This window comes from Macaca thibetana, chromosome 18 (genome assembly GCF_024542745.1).
Source record: "Macaca thibetana thibetana isolate TM-01 chromosome 18, ASM2454274v1, whole genome shotgun sequence".
NCBI classification, from domain to species: Eukaryota; Metazoa; Chordata; class Mammalia; order Primates; family Cercopithecidae; genus Macaca; species Macaca thibetana.
The window spans coordinates 3,181,097-3,202,097 of record NC_065595.1 but is presented as its reverse complement, the minus strand read 5'-3'; the positions used below and the strand labels follow the sequence as shown (position 1 = coordinate 3,202,097).

General features: G+C 41.0%; 1 protein-coding gene across 4 annotated transcripts in view; it reads left to right on the top strand.

The window, feature by feature from the left end:
- Positions 1-21,001, top strand: part of ZNF236 (zinc finger protein 236) — a 159,462-nt gene that overhangs the window by 10,467 nt on the left and 127,994 nt on the right. For all 4 annotated transcript variants that reach the window (XM_050767595.1, XM_050767593.1, XM_050767594.1 and 1 more), the window contains exons 2-3: positions 14,789-14,931; positions 17,137-17,301. In XM_050767595.1, coding sequence (XP_050623552.1) covers positions 14,789-14,931; positions 17,137-17,301 — 308 coding nt within the window. The remainder of the gene's footprint in view (positions 1-14,788; positions 14,932-17,136; positions 17,302-21,001) is intronic.

Here is a 21,001-nt window from a genome sequence, read left to right as displayed (position 1 = left end):
AGATATTATCAGATTACATAAGTTTTATTTCTGTTTTGCTAAGTGTTTTTTATCATGAATGGGTCTTGAATTTTATCATGTTTGTTTTGTATTTATTATGGTGATCGTGTGGTTTTTCTCTTATATTTTGTTGATAGGGTGGAAAATGTTGATTTTTCTAATGGTAAGTCAAACTTGTATCCCTGGGATACAAGCAAACTTGTTGTGATGTTATTCTTTTTTGTATATCTGGATTTGATTTGTACATACTTTATGCTTTCTATATCTGTGTTTATGAGCCACATTGGACTACAGTTTTATTTTTTTATGTTGCCATTCTCAAGTTTTGATATCAGTATTTTGCTGGCTTCATAAAATAGGTTGGAAAGTCTTCCTTTATTTTCTTTTCTCTGTAAGAGTTTATAATAAGGTTGGCATTATATTGTTTTTAAATCTTTGGTAGAATTCCCTGTTAGAATCATCTGGTCTTTGAGATTTCTTTGGGGAAATTTTATGTTTTTAATTTTTAAAATAATGTAAAAAAATAGACATGAGGTCTTGTCATGTTGTCTAGGCTTGTCTTGAAAACTCCTGGGCTCGGCCGGGCACGGTGGCTCAAGCCTGTAATCCCAGCACTTTGGGAGGCCGAGACGGGCGGATCACGAGGTCAGGAGATCGAGACCATCCTGGCTAACACGGTGAAACCCCGTCTCTACTAAAAAATACAAAAAAACTAGCCGGGCGAGGTGGCGGGCGCCTGTAGTCCCAGCTACTCCGGAGGCTGAGGCAGGAGAATGGCGTGAACCCGGGAGGCGGAGCTTGCAGTGAGCTGAGATCCGGCCACTACACTCCAGCCCGGGCGACAGAGAGAGACTCAGTCTCAAAAAAAAAAAAAAAAAGAAAACTCCTGGGCTCATGCAGTCCTCTCACCTTGGCCTCCCAAAGTGCTGGGATTACAGGCATGAGCCACCATGCCTAGGCCTTTTGGGGAAAATTTTAAATTGCAGATTCAATTTCTTGAGTATATATGAGACAACTGAAGTTTAAAATTTTACTTTGTGTCAGTTTTGGTAAGTTTTGTTTGTAAGACCCATCTAATATTTTACACTTTATTAACAGAACATTATTCATAAGTATCTCTCATTATCTTTTTATGACTGTAGGCTCTGTAGTGATGGCCCTCCTCTTTTTTCTGATGATGGAGATTGTGCTTTTTCTTATTTTTTTCTTAGTCATGACAGGGTTTATCAATTTTAACAATATTCTTAAAGAGCCAAGTTTGGACTGTCAATTTGATTAATAGATGTTTGTTTTACATACCAGTAGTTTCTTCCCTTTATCATTTTCCTCCTTCTACTTTCCTTAGGGTTTTTTTTTTTTTTTTTTCATTTCAGGTTTTAATGAAAGCTTGTATATGAGACTACTTTGTTCCTGCATCTACTCAATTGTTTCTTCCTTATATTTGCCCTTTTACTTTTCTACTTGGCGAGATGTGGCCTTCCGTACAAGGATCTTTTTGCGATCTGTGTCCAGTTTTGGCCTAGCGAGAACCACCTTGCTGGGGTGAATGCCTACACGCACAGTTGTGCCATTAGCCTTTTCCCGCTGCACCCGTTCAGTGTAGAGGACATATTTCTTCCTGTAAACCTGGACTACTTTGCCAGTTTGCTGACCTTTATAGTGTCCTTGTATAACCTGAACATCATCCTTTCCGATGGGCATTGATTGAACATTGTACTTGTCTCTCAGCTCTTTGGAAAGAAGGGAAGACAAAAATCTTCCTGTGAATGTGGGAAGGTGCATTGAAATGCCTTTTGTGGTTTTTACTTTGGTCAGAAGTCACAAAGGGATTGAACTTCATTTTGGCTGTTCCCGCTTCAGTCATGGCCACAAAAGGGAAGAAAACTACATACACACCCCTTCCAGTTCTGTACCTACATTTTATTTTATTTTATTTTACTTATTTATTTTTCTTCTCGTCTTCTTGATATGGATACTTAACTAATTATCAGCCTTTCTTATTTTCTGATATATACATTTAAGGTTGTAGGTATTAAGGCTATTGGCATTTCTACAGTTTTAACTGCATCCACCAAGTTTTGATATGGTTTATTCTTGTCTTCACTAAATTCAAGATTATTTTCTGATTTCTATTGTGATTTCTCATAAGTTATTGAAAAAGATGTGGCCTAATTTTAAAATTACCTTCATTGTTATTGATTTCTAGTTTACTTGAATTGTTGTCAGAGAACTTACCTTGAATTACTTAATTATTTGAAACCTTCTTGGGTCTTTTCATGTTATGTGGTTTTACTTGGTAAATGTTCCATGTGCAGTTGATAAGAACATGTATCTTTTTTTTTCTGTCAGTTACTCAGAAAAGTGTATTAAATATTAAATTCTCCTATGATTGTGAATTTGTCTATTCTTATATTCCGTCAATCTTTGTATCTTGAGCTACATTTTTAACCATACAAATTTAAAGATCTTATATTTTCCTAGTATAGTAAGCCTTTTGTCATTATGAAATAAGTCATACTTTATATCTAGTAATGATTTTTGCCTTAAAGCCTCCTTTGTTCGATATTGGTACACCTACATCATGACTGCTTTGGTTAGAGTTCTAACGGTATTTCTTTTTCAATTCTTTTACTTTGTCTTTCTATCCTTATATGTAAGTTATATCTCTTGCAGGCAGCCTATAGTTAACTTTTCTAAGTACGGCCTGATGATCTTTATCTTTAATTGATATGCTGATTTTAAGTACATTTAAGGCTGTTTTGAGTCGTAGTTTTCTACTTGATTCATCATTTTATATTCCCCTTTCTTTCTTGCCTTCTTTTGGCTCAATAAAGTATTTTTAAGTGCCATTTATACCTCTCCATTCATTAGCCTGCTATTTATACGTTTTTTTTTTTGTTTTGTTTTGTTTTGTTTTTTTGAGACGAAGTCTTGCTCTGTTGCCCAGGCTGAAGTGCAGTGGTGCAGTCTCAGCTCACAACAACCTGTCTTCCAGGTTCAAGCGATTCTCCTGCCTCAGCCTCCTGAGTAGCTGGGATTACAGGCACCCGCCACCACACCCAGCTAATTTTTGTATTTTTAGTAGAGACAGGGTTTCACCATGTTGACCAGGCTGGTCTCGAACTTCTGACCTTGTGATCCACCCACCCTGGCCTCCCAAAGTGCTGGGATTACAGGCGTGAGCCACCACGCCTGGCCTGTACAGTCTTTATAATTTTTTTTCTTTGAGGCAGGGTCTCACTCTTTCAGTTGTCCAGGCTAGAGTGCAGTGGTGCGAGCATAGCTCATTGCAGCCCCAAACTCCTGGGCGCAAGTGATTCTCCTGCCTCAATTTCCCAAGTAACTGGGACTACAGGTGCCCACCACCATGCCTGGCTAAATTTTTATGTTTTATTTTTTAAAGACAGGATCTTGCTATGTTGACCTGAAACTCCTGGCCTCAAATTATCCTCCTGCCATAGCCTCCCAAGTAGCTGGGACTGCAGATGTGAGCCACCATGCCTGACGCTTTTCTCCTTCTTGCTAGTGCCCTTTGATGCACAAAGGTTTTATTTTCATTTATTTATTTGTTTTTTTGAGACACAGTATTGCTCTGATGCCCAGGCTGGAGTGCAGTGCTGCAGTCTCGGCTCACAGCAACCTCTGTCTTCCAGGTTCAAGCGATTCTCCTGCCTCAGCCTCTGGAGTAGCTGGGATTACAAGCATGTGCCACCACCCCTGGCTAATTTTTGTATTTTTAGTAGGGATGGGGTTTTGCCATGTTGGCCAGGCTGGTCTCGAACTCCTGGCCTCAAGTGATCCGCCCCCCTCAGCCTCTCAAAGTGCTGGGATTACAGGCATGAGCCACCATGCCCAGCCTTCACAAAAGTTTTGAATTTTAATAGAGTGCCATTTATGTTTTTTTCCTTTGGTTATTTGTAGCTTTTCGTGTCAAATTTAAGATACTGTTGCCAAATCCATAGTCATGAAGCTTGTCCCTTATGTTTTTCTTCTAGGAGATTTATAGTTTTAGTCCTTAAATTGAAGTCTTTGATCTGATTTAATTTTTTGTATATGGTATGAGGTGAAGGTCTGAATTCTTTTTTTTATTTTCTTTTTTTAAAGTTTTTTGAGACAGAGTTTCACTCTTGTTGCCCAGGCTGGAGTGCAGTGGTGGAATCTCGGCTCACTGCAACCTCTGCCTCCTGGGTTCAAGCAATTCTCCTGCCTCAGCCTTCTGAGTAGCTGGGATTATAAATGTGTGCCACCATGCCCGGCTAATTTTTGGTTATTTTAGTAGAGACAGGGTTTCACCATGTTGGCCAGGCTGGTCTTGAACTCCTGATGTCAGTTGATCCACCCGCCTCAGCTTCCCAAAGTGCTGGGATTACAGGCTTGAGCCACCGCGCCCGGCTTTGAATTCATTTTTTAACCTGTGTATATCCACTTCGGCTAGAACTATTTATTGAAGAGACTGTTCTTGCCTCATTGAATGGTACTGGCATTCTTGTCAAAAATCAATGGATGATAAATATATGTGTTTACTTCTGAACTCTCACTAGTGTCTCTGTCCTTTTGCCAATATATCATACTGTTTTGATGTGTCAATGATACTTTATGTCAAGACACATTAAAATGAATAGATAGCCATTAGAATTAGTTATTTGTGTGTCACTTAATGTCACCTCACAAATTGCTGGTGATACATGTCATACTTAGAAGACACTGCACATTTTTAGAAAATATATACTTTTGCATCATTGGGCAGCAAACTAGGCTCAAATACTCATCATCATCACACTTACCAGCTTGAAAATGCTTGGCAGAGAACATTCAATGGATGGGTTAAAAACGTGGAGTGAAGTACATTGGTCTTGGGCACAGAAGTGAGAAAGAGACAACTGTCTTTATTGTGTTAATTTTCATAAAATTATTATTTAGGAGAACAACCAGTCTTTCCCATGACTAAGACAAAGGGCCTTATCAGCTTTAGGGAGATTGTGGTTAAGTAAACATTAGAGTTTTTTACTGTGGCAAATAATGCATAGTGCATATAAACCTTTAATGCCTTTATCACTCAGGGACTTCACTGTGGTGGGAGGAGTGCTGTGACCTGTGGAAAGTCGTGGAAATTTCAGGGATTGCAGTCGTGATGGCTATGATTCCAGATGGAGTCACAGTTTACAGTTTAGTGCAGGAGTTGGCAAGTATTCTTTCTGTCAAGGGTCAGATGGTAAATGTTTTAGGCTTTGTAGGTTGTACGGCCTCTGTTGTAACTACTCAGATCTGCTATATGCCTGAGTTTCAGCAAACCTTTGTGTACCAAAAAGGGTAGGCCATAGTTACTTGACCCCCAATCTAGAGGAAAAGACAGGAAGAGAAAAGAAAGTTATGTATTATAGCACTTTACTTTTGAGTAAACTATATTGATATGTAACACACAGAGAAGAACAGAAATTGTGGTTGGTTCAATGAATTTTTCACAAAGAGAACTCACTTACATAGTCAGCACCTAGATTAAGAAAGAAGACAGTGGCACCTGGCCGGGCGCGGTGGCTCACACCTGTAATCCCAGCTCTTTGGGAGGCCGAGACGGCAGATCATGAGGTCAGGAGATCGAGACCCTCCTGGCTGACACGGTGAAACCCCGTCTCTACTAAAAATACAAAAAACTAGCCGGGCGAGGTGGCGGCGCCTGTAGTCCCAGCTACTCGGGAGGCTGAGGCAGGAGAATGGCGTGAACCCGGGAGGCGGAGCTTGCAGTGAGCTGAGATCGCATCACTGCACTCCAGCCTGGGAGACAGAGTGAGACTCTGTCTTAAAAAAAAAAAAAAAAAAAGAAAAAAAAAGAAAGAAGACAGTGGCACCCTAAGAAATCTTAATTGTGCTCCATCCCAGTAAGGACCCTCCTCATTGCGACTAGCCACTTTCCTGATTTCTAGCAACATAGGTTAGTTTTGCCTATTTGTTGAACTTTTGAAATAAAATGAAACCATACAGATTGTTTTCTTACATCTGGCTTCTTTTGGTAAAAATGTGAGATTCATCCATGTTTTTGTGTAGAGCAGAAGTTTGCTCGTTCTCACTGTTAGTATTCCATCATAAAATCTGCTGCAACATGTTTGCCCATTCTGTTGTTGGAGGGCGTTTGTGTTGTTTTTTGTTGCTGCTGTTATAAACTGGGCTACTGTGAATGTTTTAAACATGGCTTTTCAGTGCACACACACATTTCTGTTGGAGATGTACCTAGGAGTGGAACTGCTGGATTATAAGTTATACATGTATTTAGCTTTAGTCGATGCTGCTAAATAGTTTTCAAGAGTGGCTATAGCAATTTTCATGCTCTCTGGCAGTATATGAGATTTCCAGTTACTTCATCTCCTCATCGATCTGTGGTAGTGTCTGTCTTTTTAATTGTAGCCATCTGATGGGTGTGCACCTTCAAAAGTATTTTAAAAGTTATTTCACATTTATGATATAACTTGGATCTTAACAACCCTGTGAGTAGGTAGGACAGAAATCACTATCCTTATCTTTGGGTGAAGAATCAGGCTGAGAGAGAGTTTATTCGGCTTGCTGGAGACTCACAACTCATAACTTGGCAGGAATGAGACTCACCCTCAAGTCGTCTGACTCCAAGTGCTGTATTCCTCATTGTCTTCCCAGTCTCTGCCATGTATCCGCATTTTGGTGTACAGATACCCACCTTTCAAGATGCACGTTTTATTGAAAATGGGGACAGAATCTCAGAATGGGCCCTCCACAGTTCTCTGGCGCTTTTTAGCTCTACTTGATCTGAAAGTTAATATGTGTATTGTTTTGATGTTCACACAAATTGTATGTTTGTAGAGGTGAAAACAGAATAATGACAGCAAACAAAACAAGAAATTATGCTGTATATAGAAAATTAGTTTTTTGCATCGTCAACGGAAGCACTCTACTTTGCCATATGCTGCTGGATCATTTTTAGAAAGGCCCTGCTACTTTCAGGTCCTGAGCCTAGAATTCTTAGAGTTCTGGTTAAAGTGAGACTATAGACACTTAAGGTGTTACTTTGTTATTATTTAATATGCTGTGGTTTTGTTCAATTTGGGTACTGTGTGTGTAGTGCCTGAACATACATCTACCCAAGTTTGTAGTCTTTCTTTAGAAATACAAATTTATAGGTAGTAAAGCAAGTATTTCAAAGGGAGTTGACGTTTCTTTAAAAAATGAGGGATACGGGCCGGGTGCAGTGGCTCACGCCTGTGATCCCAGTATTTTGGGAGGCCGAGGTCGGCGGATCACCTGAGGTCGGGAGTTCGAGACCAGCCTGATCAACATAGAGAAACCCCATCTGTACTAAAAATACAAAATTAGCCAGGTGTGGTGGCGCATGCCTGTAATCCCAGCTACTTGGGAGGCTGAGGCAGGAGAATTGGTTGAACCTGGGAGGCGGAGGTTGCGGTGAGCAGAGATTGTGCGCCGTTGCACTCCAGACTCCAGCCTGGGCAACAAGAGTGAAACTCTGTCTCAAAAAAAAAAGAAGTGATGCTATTCAAAACATCTTACTTTTCCTGTTGAATACAGGTTAGGGTGAATTTTCCATATGAGTTACATTTCATTTCCATTTGAGTACCCACTTATGAGTACATACATTTGAATAGATAATTGGTAAAATTCAGAAAGGGCAGGGGTCTTCTCTGGTTCTCTCTACTTCTCAGTGCAGGTGCTTTTGAGTGACAGGTGAGTGCTCCTTCTTGGAAGAAAGCGGGTGCCTGTGGCTGGTGCTGTTACCCAGTCTGAGCATTTGGCTTTCTGAGGGACTCTACAAAGAAAATAATGCAGACTTATTTCAGCCAGCTCCTGGGAACACCACGTGGCCCAGGTATGTGTGTATAAAATAAGAAGAGTCAAAAGGTACTTAACAAGCTGGAAAAATTCAATCTAATGTAGGCAGTTTTGAGGTGGAGGGCATGAGCCAGTAAGACTGAAAGGTGAGAATCAGATAAATTGGTTTTGGGAGCTTCAGACAACTGGGAAAAGGTTTAAAAAAAAAGCCATTAGCGCCAATCTATCTCCAAATATTTAACGTGTATTTGTTAGGTACACATTACATGCCAGGCTTTGTGAAGCAGAAAGGGTTCCAGGATCCAAACACTTCAGAGTTTTACCTGATAAAGTCCAACTGTGTTAAAACCTGAATGCTGACAAATGTGGGAGAAGCAGTAGAAACAGGGAAGAAAGTAGAAGGGACTTTTAAATAAAAGAAGAGGCCAGGCAGAGTGGCTCACTCCTATAATCCCAGCACTGTGGGAGGCAGAAGTGGGCAGATCACGAGGTCAGGAGTTCCGGACCATTCTGACTAACACGGTGAAACCCTGTCTGTACTAAAAATACAAAAATTAGCCCGGTGTCGTGGCGTGTGCCTGTAGTCCCAGCTACTCAGGAGGCTGAGGCAGGAGAATCACTTGAACCCGGGAAGTGGAGGTTGCAGTGAGCCAAGATTGTGCCACTGCACTTCAGCCTGGGCTGCAGAGGGAGACTGCGTCTCAAAAAAAAAAAAAGAAAAGAAAAAGTAAAGAAGAGACCAGGCGCAGTGGCTCACGCTTGTAATCCCATCACAGGGAAGAAGGTAGAAGGGAGTTTTAAATTAAAGAAGAGGCCGGGCACAGTGTCTCACGCCTGTAATCCCAGCACTTTGGGAGGCCAAGGCAGCATCAGGAGTTTGAGACCAGCCTAACCAATGTGGTGAAACCCTGTCTCTACTAAAAATGCAAAAATTAGCCAGGCATGGTGGCACAGGCCTGTAATCCCAGCTACTCCAGAGACTGAGGCAGGAGAATCGCTTGAACTTGGGAGGCGGAGGTTGCAGTGAGTGGAGATCGCACCACTCAACTCCAGCCTGGGTGACAGAGTGAGACTCCATCTCAAAAAAAAAAAAAAAAAAAAGGAAAAGTAGAGAAAGGATAGTAGAGATGACCTAAAGTGATAGCAATTTGGAGTGGCCTGATGCCTGTCAGGTGTTCCAGGCGTACTTGTGACGACAGCATCTGGTCTCAGGATGAGAGTGTAGGAGCGGTGTGCGTGCCTGGCCAGAGGGCTGTTGTCTTGGAGGAATAGGGGATGACGGAGTAGGGTTCTGAGGGTGGTGCACACTGAGAGCAGAGTGAGGAAGATCAACCATATTTTAGAACGATTTTTATTCAAAATGTAAAAACAAAAAAAGCTTGGGGGTTAGCTCAGTTATTTTAGAAAGTACTCAGAAACTGAAACTGTTATATCTCTCATTTTAATATGAAATACATCATCAAGATTTATGGATAACTGAGATTTTAAATGCACACTGCTGAAGAGTTTGTCATAAGAGGCCAATCTGAGTTAAATCCCTGGAATGCTGTAAGTGCAGTCAGTTTGTTGGAACTCAGCATACAGTAAATAGACATTTTCTATAGATTAATGTAGGGTCTCTAGGCGGGGCATAAAAGAACTTTGCCAGTAAGATTTAGCTGGTTAGCCTGATTGCTGGGCCTGATTGGGGTAGAAGAGCAATTTTTAAGGTAGCTTATCTAGTTCCAAGTCATGACAAACCAGGCCTGAATACAGTCATGGAATAGCAGGATTATGGAGTGATGGGTAGGGCATTGAATAAAGAGATGGCCCTGGTCCTAAGTTATTGGCAGGCCCTTGTCCCAGTAGCTACAGGAAACATTGTCTTATTTATTCCGCACAACTCTGAGATAGGCTTTCTTATTTTTGGGGGTGGTAGACGGCTATTATTCTATTTAGAATATTTATATAAAAACTTGAACTGATTTTGAAACTAGTCTCTACTTAAGGCAAACAAAGCTGCTCATTATGCAATCCGTTTTTGTTTAATTTTGATAGTTTAAAGTTCTTGGTAGCAGAAAGGGTGAATAAAGTGAACAGTGGTCATATTTTTATGTGTGAGGTGGCTGTGTGGGTAAACTGCCTTGGAATTCTACATATGCATCCCCTGTGTACAGTGAACTCTTACAGTGACCTACCCTCTGTCTTCTTAGGGGGCAGAAACACAGAGCTGAAAAGTACTGTTCTAGATCTTGGATTTGATAACGGTTAAACGCAGGCAGTTTTGTGCGTATTTTGGTATGTGTGTTTGTGCAGGAGCGGCAGAGAATACGTATTCTGACTTGGGAGGCATTAGGAATGTCTCCTGCTAAAAACCTCAAGTCCTTCTTTTAGCTGCCTTTAAAAAAAATGCAGCTGGGGCTGGGCACAGTGGCTCATACCTGAAATTCCAGCACTTTGGGAGGCAGAGGCAGGTGGATCACGAGGTCAGGAGATCGAGACCAGCCTGACCAACATGGTGAAAGCCCGTCTCTAGTAAAAATACAAAAATTAGCCAGGTGTGGTGGTGCACGCCTGTAATCCCAGCTACTTGGGAGGCTGAGGCAGGAGAATCACTTGAATCCGGGAGGTGAAGGTTGCAGTGAGTGGAGATCACACCACCATTGCACTCCAGCCTGGGTAACAGAGCGAGACTCTGTGTTAAAAAAAAAAAAAATGCCCGTCTCAAAAAAAAAAAAAAAAAAAAAAAAATGCAGCTATCCCCCAGAAAGCCATCTCCATGAAGAGGCGGTCATTCATTTGATCACATCTTTCTTTGATCACTGGTCCCCTAATGGATTTGATGACCTCTGTGGCTGCAGAGACCCCTGCACAACGGAGGTGCGTGGAGACATATGTGCATATGTGCAGGTGTGGGTATGCTGTTCCAGCAGGGGTCCATAGTCTCCTGCAGCCTAGCTGGGGCTCCTCTCAGTTAAAAGCCCTTATTTAAGGATTCATTAATTAAAGAGACTCTGTCTCTTTTTAAAAAATAGAGACAGAGTCTCACTATATTTCCCAGAATGGTCTCAAACTGGCCTCAAGCAGTTCTGCCTCTGTCTTCCAAAGTGCTGGTATTACAGGCATGAGCCACCATGCCCAGCCAGGATGCATTAATTTAATAGACCTCTTTCTGAACAACAGATACTCTGGGGACCAGAAATTTGAATGAACTTGAAGGCATGATGGACCAAAGGTGTTATTTGAGGCCTGGGACACTGCCCAGAAAGGGCTGACTCTGAGCAGAAGGAAAGCAAACGAAGTGGGGACAGTGGAGGCCACCACGTCCTGGCAGGAAGGTGTCAGGGTGGAAGGTGCTTCTCCAGAGCGAAGGGAACCGGCTCCCTGTACAAAGGTGTGCCCCTAGGCAGAGCGAGAGTCTAGACCGCCATTGGGTTTCAAAATTATGCTCAGTGTGGAAACTAAAACCATGTTGTTGTTTTTAAACAATTTTCCAGTCATATTTTAATTTGAATTATTGTTTTAAGTTTGTGTGTGAACCAAATTAATATTGTGTTATATCACTGTTTGGAAGAAGAGACTCACTGAAATTATTATGTTTTGAGTTTGTTAAGGAGCAACGTCTTGCTTCTTAAGATAACTCTTTTTCTGGAAAAGTCTTAATTCATAAGTAAATCAACATCATTTTTCTTTCTTTCTTTTTTTTTTTGAGATGGAGCCTCCCTCTGTTGCCCAGGCTGAAGTGCAGTGGCACAATCTCGGCTCACTGCAACCTCTGCCTCCTGGGTTCAAGTGATTCTCCTGTCTCAGCCTCCCTAGTAGCTGGGATTATAGACGTGCGCCATCAAGCCTGGCTACTTTTTGTATTTTTCGCAGAGAGGGAGTATTTACCATGTTGCCAGCTGGTCTCAAACTCCTGATGTCTGGTGATCCACCTACCTCGGGCTCCCAAAGTGCTGGAATTACAGGCATGAACCACTGTGCCCAGCCTCAACATCATTTTTCAATTTTAAATATATAGTTCATGTCTCCTAGGGTTTTATCTATCAATTTCAGTTAATTCCTTCTCATTTTTGGTCAACATATTAAGTATTTTCAACATAGAGGCTGTGAAAATTGTTTTATCGTCCTGAGATAGCTTTTTAATTTTGCATTTCAGAAATTAAGTTGAGGAACTCTTTTATTAATGTACTCAGCCTTTAGGTTAAAACACTTGTAACTGTGTTCTTGAAATCCAGTTTTCAGCCGGGTGCGGTGGCTCAAGCCTGTAATCCCAGCACTTTGGGAGGCTGAGACGGGCAGATCACGAGGTCGGGAGATCGAGACCATCCTGGCTAACACGGTGAAACCCCGTCTCTACTAAAAAATGCAAAAAATTAGCCGGGCGTGGTGGTGGGCACCTGTAGTCCTAGCTACTCAGGAGGCTGAAGCAGGAGAATGGCGTGAACCCGAGAGGCAGAGCTTGCAGTGAGCTGAGATCCAGCCACTGCACTCCAGCCTGGACGACAGAGCGAGACTCCGTCTAAAAAAAAAAAACAATTTTCAACAGACATTTTATTTGTCTCTTCCTAACCTCGAAACTATTTCTTACCATATTACACAGTTTTCCAAGGGGATTGTATATCAATTGCTATGGTCCCAACAATCGTTTTATTTTATTTTATTTTTATTTATTAATTTTTTTTTTGAGACGGGTTCTCGCTCTGTCACCCAGGCTGGAGTGCAGTGGTACAATCTCAGCTCACTGCAAGCCCCGCCTCCCGGGTTCATGCCATTCTCCTGCCTCAGCCTCCTGAGTAGCTGGGACTACAGGCGCACGCCACCACCAGCTGGTTGGGTTTTTTTTGTATTTTTAGTAGAGAAGGGGTTTCACCATGTTAGCCAGGATGGTCTTGATCTGCTGACCTCGTGATCCGCCTGCCTTGGACTCCCAAAGTGTTGGGATTACAGGCGTGAGCCAGCATGCCTGGCCCCAACAATCATTTTATTTGGGCCTGGGAAGTCATAAAACATTTACTATTAGTTTTAGTGTAGAAATTTTGAAAGTATGGTCTTTGAACAGGATGTGAATATAGTTAAGAATAAATGGAATAAAAATTATGCGTATCTTTTTCTTAGTAGACGCACTTTTTATGTATGAAATTGCAGTCTTTTGAATTGCGTTGTATTTCTTGAAGCCAGAATTTGCCTTTTCTCAAGGTTCTGCCAGAATAATGTTTGCAGCTGTTGCTGACTTCCTCCACCCTGTCTCTGGGCCCCTCCCACGTGGGCTTCACCTACCTCCTGTCCTTTGGAATCTCCAGGTCCTTGCTACAAGGCAGACTCAACCTTCCACCAGGAGACTTTTGGCAGAAATGGGAACTGCAGGCTGTTTTCTCAAAACAAAGATTTCAAGGTCTATAGAACATTTTGAGTGCCTGTGTTTACCACACAGACTCGTGAGAACAAGGGGCTTTCCTGAGCTACTTGGTTCTTCAGCTTACCCCGTACTCTACTCCCAAATTTCTGAAGTCTAATATTTTTGGATCAAATTTGATACAAGTAGCTGTGTGCACCGTATTTCTGGTCTTCACATAGCAAAGTATATTACATATTTATGTCCAAATTATAATACTTGAAGTATATTTATTTTAAAAAATTGTAGAGCTTTAGGGCATCTTTATTTTATGGCATTTTAGACGAGTTTTGTGATTATCCTGTAGTATGTTATTTGTTGTATATAGTCTTACTTGAAAATACTTTTTTTTTTTTTTTTTTTGAGATGGAGTCTCGCTCTGTCCCCCAGGCTGGAGTGCAGTGGCGTGATCTCGGCTCACTGCAAGCTCCGCCTCCCGGGTTCACACCATTCTCCTGCCTCGGCCTCCCAAGTAGCTGGAACCAGGTGCCCGCCACCATGCCCAGCTAGTTTTTTGTATTTTTCGTAGAGACGGGGTTTCACCTTGTTAGCCAGGATGGTCTCAATCTCCTGACCTCATGATCCGCCTGCCTCGGCCTCTCAAAGTGCTGGGATTACAGGCGTGAGCCAACCCGTCTGGCCGAAAATACTTTTTAAGTTAAAAGCACTTCACCTGGGTGGGTTTATAGAAACTCTTTGTAAAAATTGAGGAGTGTCTGAGGCATTGCAATCTCTTGTCTTCCTGAACCTCCTAAGCCATGTCTATATATGAGAGAGCAAAGGTTTTATTTTTAAGAGACAGGGTCTTGCTCTGTGGCCCAGGCTGGGGTGCAGTGGTACGATCATAGGTCACTACAGCTTGAAACTCTTGGTCTCAAGAGATCCTTCCCCCTTAGCCTCCCGAATAGGTAGGACTACAGGTACGTGCCGCCATGCCTAGCTAATTTTAGTAGAGATGGAGTCTCACTGTGTTGCTCAGGCTGATCTTGAACTCCAGGCCTCAAACAATTCTCCTGCCCTTGTCTTCCCGAAGTGCTGAAATAAAAGGCATGAGCCACTGCACGTGGCAGTTTTTCTTTTTGACTTAATCTGGTTTTGCAGCAGTTTTGAGAGACATTGAGTTTGTGAATTAGCATTTAAAGGCTTTAATATTTCTACTAGAGTTTTGTTTACTGAGTGATTTAAGAAACAATGTGTATTATTGATAGAATCTTAAAGTGATTTGGAGGTGAAATGTGTCAGTGGTTTGTAGTGACTTTGAAACACTATTCAGTAGGTTCACATGGTTTAAGAAGCATCATTATGGCTTTTGTGTGTTTTGGTGTGTGTGACTGTGAAGCCTCAGGAATTTAGTTTAAGCTTCTGAAAAGCCCACCAATAAGTATTTAGAATTCTGTTGTCCCATATCTTAGTCATCTCAAAGTTTCTCATTTCTAACTTTAAAACATGTCAATTTAAAAAATTCAGTATATCATTAATTTCATCTAAATCTCTCATGAATCTCTGATAAAATTTTGTTTTTAAACAATAACCAATAATTTGGTTTTATTTATGTGATAAAAATAACAACTGGTATTTATTGTCTATACTTATGCAATTTTATAGATGGAGTTTTAACATTGAATGCGGAGAACACTAATTATGCCTATCAAGTTCCAAACTTCCATAAATGTGAAATCTGTCTACTATCTTTTCCAAAAGAATCCCAGTTTCAACGCCACATGAGGGATCACGAGCGAAATGACAAGGTATGTATTTTCAAAGGTGATGTCAGGAATGTGAGCGTTGAAACTGGAGGTATTGTAAAAATGAACAAGTAAAATCAAAACTTTTAATTTAGGTTCCTAAATAGTAGAACATTTTATGTTGTACAAATAAATATTTTGGTCTTTTTAAAAGTTAGAATTTATTTGGTAAGACGAGAGAGTGAGAGCTTGTCCTGGTGAATTTGTATATTGAAGTTATTTATTTGTGGACAAATAATTATTTAAAAAATACGACTTTTTAAAAGTAGTTTCAATTTCGTGTATGACTGAACATAGAAGTGGTGTGTTTGGAAGTATTTTTCTGCAATGGAGAGTTTTATCTTTAAGTGATCTTGCATTTAAAAATGGTATTATAGATGTTTTAGGTTGTATTTCAGGAGGGAGCAAATATTAAATACTATCTTAAATAGAAATTTGAACTCTTTTTTGCAGTACCTCTTGTGGGATATGTCAAGAATTTTAGTGCCTTAATGGAATGATTTGCCTGATAGATGGAAAGTGGCAGTTAAAACTATAATTAAAAAAGTGATTGTCAACTTTTCTCTAGGTAGGAGCATGTAAGCTAGTGAGCCATTTGAGACCAGAAAAACACCAGGGACCTCCTTTAGAGAACGGGATATGACCGTCTCAGGCTTGACTTTCAGCACAAATGGTGCTGCTATAGCTATGATAATATATAAATATAATATATCAGTATGCACCAGTATTATTTTCTCAGGTTTGACAATCTGAAGATACTGACTTATTCCTCATTAGGATCTTGTCACTTCAGAGAGAAATACCAAGAAATACCAGTGATTATCTTTTTACAATTGAATAGAAGAATACCTTCCATTTTGGGAAAATCTTAGACCTAGATAAGCAACTCTGTTAAAATCTAGTAAAATTTTGTATGATTATTTTACTTGAAGTATGTTTTTTTTTTTTTTTTGAGATGGAGTTTCACTCTGTCGCCTGGACTGGAGAGTGGCACCATCTTGGCTCACTGCAACCTCCTCCTCCCAGGTTCAAGCAATTCTCCTGCCTCAGCTTCCCAAGTAGCTGGGATTACAGGCACGTGCCACCACACCTGGCTCATTTTTATGTTTTTAGTAGAGACGGGCTTTCGCCATGTTGGCCAGATTGGTCTCAAACTCCTGACCTCAGGGCGATCCACCTACCTCGGCCTCCCAAAATGCTGGGATTACAGGCGTGAGCCACCGCCCCCAGCCTGCTTGCAGTGATTTTGTTTATAATAGTGTAGTTGGTCAGAAATGGGAAAAATCCAACTTAATGAGTTGAAATTTTTCAGACTACAATCCAATAAATTTATATGCAGTTTTTTTTTTTTTTTAAAGATTCATCATGAACTCTATTATTTCAATGAATTAGAAAAGTTTAACAGAGAAAATGTTTGGAAGCAAACACTGAGAATACATTATTAGAATATGTTTCTTTCTCTGTGTGTTCATTTAACACCAGTATCCATACACCCTTACAAATGGCAAATGTAAGCATGCATATTTAGACATTCAGCACAAACCCATGTCATGCAAACACATGGAGAAAGAAACTTTTTTTTTTTTTTTTTTTGAGACGGAGTCTTGCTCTGTCGCCCAGGCTGGAGTGCAGTGGTGCAACCTTGGCCTCCCAGGTTCAAGCGATTCTCTTGCCTCAGCCTCCCAAGTAGCTGGGACTATAGGCGCCCGCCACCATACCTGGCTAATTTTTGTATTTTTAGTAGAGATGGGGTTTCACCACGTTGGCCAGGCTGGTCTCGAACTCTTAAGCTCAAGTGGTCTGCCCGCCTTGGCCTCCCAAAGTGCTGGGATTACAGGCGTGAGCCACTGTGCCTGGGCACAGAAGTATGTTTTAATAACATGTTTTAAAGGTTATCTTTGAAAGGTGTTTCATTGTCAAACACTTACACTCGTTGAAAGAAAACAGCTTATATACAGCATTTCTTACTAGAAATATTTCCTACGCGTATGTATGTGTTTTCATCCTTATAATCCTCTCAGTAATTCTATCAGGTGCTTGACTGTGTTTATTTTGGATTTATTGACTTAAGGGCCAGAGGAGACTTCAGAAGTTTCTGTAGATTGTCTGTACATTATGGTACTTGTTAATATTTTCATAACATTTATTGAACAAGCATCTGTGAAAAGATTGTATTTCAGTGGCTTCTTCACTTTTCTCTCCAAATAGCCACATCGATGTGACCAGTGCCCCCAAACATTTAATGTTGAATTCAACCTGACACTTCATAAATGCACTCACAGCGGGGAAGATCCTACCTGCCCTGTGTGTAACAAGAAATTCTCCAGAGTGGCTAGTCTCAAAGCGCATATTATGCTACATGAAAAGGAAGAGGTAATCGTCATCATTTTGCATATACTTTGTTAACTGATTGTTAAAATACATCTGATCATGAGTGAGGAGGATTTTAGGTATAAACTCGTTTTAAAAGCCTTTTGTGTAGATTTCAAGGAGCGAATTGTCATTAGATTTGCCTTGACGCCAGTTGACTGATAAAACATTTTATTTTCTGGCCCTGTCAATGCCTTAGGGTAGAGACATTTTAATGTGTAGTGTATTTGAAGGATCAAAATATATCCACATTGGCTGGCAGAGGCTCTTCCTGGCACCTCACCCCCCTCTTTGTAAACACAAACTAACTTTTATATGATTCTGCCGTGGCCAAAAGTAACTTTTCTGCTTCTGAACATGGTAGAATCTCCTTGCTTGCTCCTGGGTCCTCTGACCTTTGAGAATCTGAGGGAAGAGAATCATTTCATGATGGCCCCAAGCAGCTTATACACCAAAGTGACCACTCCTGGGAGCTCCACAGGCCCGATGTCTAGGACAGCTTTAAGGATGACAGGCCACAGTGCTGGGTTGGGGGTTGAATCTAAAGTGCCAATGGCTGTTGCTTAAAAAATATGCTCCTCCTTGGTTAGGTGCAGTGGCTCATGCCCGTTAACCCAGCTTTTGGGAAGCTGAGATAGGAAAATTGCTTGTGGCCAGGAGTTTGAAACCAGCCTGGACAACATAGTGAGACCCCATCTCTACAAAACAAAAACAAAAAACAAGAAAAGCTTCTCTAGACTCCCCCTTTGCATTATTACTGTAAAAAATTAGGAAGATACAAAAAGTTAAAGGAGAAAGTCATCTCTAACTCTGAGATAATTATTGATAACTATTTGGTATATTTTCTTCCTGACACAGAAAAACACAGTATTGAAATTGCATATTCAGACGATCCCTGACTGAAGATGGTTTAGACTTAATGTTTTTTTTACTTTACGGTGGTGTGAAAGCAAACACATTTCTTAGAAACCTTACTTCTCTTGTGCTGTTAGGCAGAGGCAGCGAACTGCAACTCCCTGTCAGCCACACGCTTTTGGCTTGTGATATTTTCAGTTCACCATGGGTTTATCAGGATGTAATCCCATCATAAATCAGGGAGTACCTGTATAAAATTTACATCATGAAAGCTGACTTCACACTTTGTTTTTTTTGAGATGGAGTTTTGCTTTTGTTGCCCAGGCTGGAGTGCAATGGCACCATCTTAGCTCACTTCAACCTCTGCCTCCCAGGTTCAAGCGATTCTCCTGCCACAGCCTCCCAAGTAGCTGGGATTACAGGCGCCTGCCACCACGCCTGGCTAATTTTTGTATTTTTAGTAGAGATGGGGGTTTTGCCAGGTTCGCCAAGCTGGTCTTGAACTCCTGACCTCAGGTGATGCACCTGCCATGGCCTCCCAAAATGCTGGGATTACAGGTGTGAGCCACTGTGCCTGGCCTGACTTCATACTTTCTACATGATTTTGGGTCCTGTTTTTATCAATGTCTTTAATTTTTATTTAATTTATTTATTTATTTATTTTTTGAGATGGAGTCTTGCTCTGTTGCCAGGCTGGAGTGCAGTGGCACAATCTCGGCTCACTGCAATCTCCGCCTCCTGGGTTCAAGCAATCCTCCTTTCTCAGCCTCCTGAGTAGCTGGGACTACAGGTGCGTGCCACCACACCCAGCTGATTTTTGTACTTTTAGTAGAGACGGGATTTCACCATGTTGGCCAGAACGGTCTCAATCTCTTGACCTCGTTATCTGCCCACCTTGGCCTCCCAAAGTGCTGAGAATACAGGCATGAGCCACTGTGCCCGGCCTAATTTTTATTTTAAAGTAACTTATTTTTATCTCTTAAAATCTTACAATACAAGTAACGCATATTTATTTTGGAAAAAAATTAGTAAAAAAGGTAACATTAAAAGCACCCATAGTGGACTTTAACAAAGCTGAACACATAGAAACAGCAAAGTGGTGGTTACCAGAGGCTGGGGGATGGGGGGATTGGGGAGATGTTGGTCAAAGGCCACAATATTTCAGTTAGATGGGAGGAGTAAGTTCAAGAGATCTGTTGTACATCATGGGGACTACATTAGTAAGAATACATTGTATGTTTGAAAATTACTGGCTGGACACAGTGGCTCACGTCTGTAATCCCAGCACTTTGGGAGGTGGAGGCGGGCAGATCACTTGAGGTCAGGAGTTCAAGACCAGCCTTGCCAACATGACGAAACCCTGTCTCTACTAAAAATACAAAAATTAGCCAGGCATGGTGGCAGGCACCTATAATCCCAGCTACTCAGGAGACTGAGGTGGGAGAACCACTTGAACCCAGGAGGTGGAGGTTGCAGTGAGCTGAGATCATGCTACTGCACTCCAGCCTGGGCAACAGAGCAAGACTTTGTCTTTTTTTTTTTTTTTTTTTTTTTTTTTGAGACGGAGTCTCGCTCTGTCGCCCAGGCTGGAGTGCAGTGGCGCGATCTCGGCTCACTGCAAGCTCCGCCTCCTGGGTTTACGCCATTCTCCTGCCTCAGCCTCCTGAGTAGCTGGGACTACAGCCGCCCGCCACCGCGCCCGGCTAATTTTTTGTATTTTTAGTAGAGACGGGGTTTCACCGTGGTCTCGATCTCCTGACCTTGTGATCCACCCGCCTCGGCCTCCCAAAGTGCTGGGATTACAGGCGTGAGCCACCGCGCCCGGCCAAGACTTTGTTTTTAAAAAAAAAAAAGAAGAAGAAGAAGAAGAAAAAGAAAATTGTTGTGAGAGTAGATTTTAAGTGTTCTCTCCCCAAGAAATATGTATGTGAGATAACGCATGTAAAATAGGTGGATTTAGTCATTCCACAACATATACCAAAACATCATGTGGTACACCATAAATATGTACAGTTTTACTTATCAATTTAAAAATCAGTTAGTTAAAAAAATTATAAGAAAGAAAACATACTATGTGGAGAGAATACATTTGTGGTATTTCAAACTTTTTTTCTATAACATGCTTTTCTTAATAGTTTATGTTTAAAATAGTTTTTTAAATACAAAAATAGGATTATGTCATTACACAGATTACTTTTGTAACCTACCTTTTTCCATATCATATTGTAAATACATACTCCCTCTTTTGACTCATCATCAAAGTTATCACTGATTATCAAATATTAATATTTTAAATTATTAAAATCTGCAGTATCTTGGGCAGGTGTGGCAGCTCATGCTTGTAATCCCAGCACTTTGGGAGGCTGAGGCACTTGAGCTCAGGAGTTTGAGACTAGCCTGGGCAACATAGACTGTCACTACAAAAAAAAGTCCTCAGCATCTGGATTTAGCATAATAAAATGTAATAATTTTCATCATTGTTTAACATTTACATTGTTTATATTTTTTAATATTATAAGTAATACATCTTTGCATATGAATCTTCTTATGCATCTTTAATTCTTTCCTTAGGATAGATTCCTACAGTTAGATTAATTGAACTAATAAATAAGACTTTTTTCTCCCAAGTTCTTTATAGAATGCCATACGACATTCTAGAAAGTACATGCCAATTTAACACCTTCTCTTGCAGAGTTTAGGAATGCCTGTCTCACTCATCGATAGTGCTATTCACAAATGGCTATATTTATATTTATATTTATATTTTTGGGGGGAGGAGTCGCGTTCTATCCCCCAGGTTGTAGTACAGTGGCGTGATCTCGGCTCATGGCAGCCTCCGCCTCCCAGG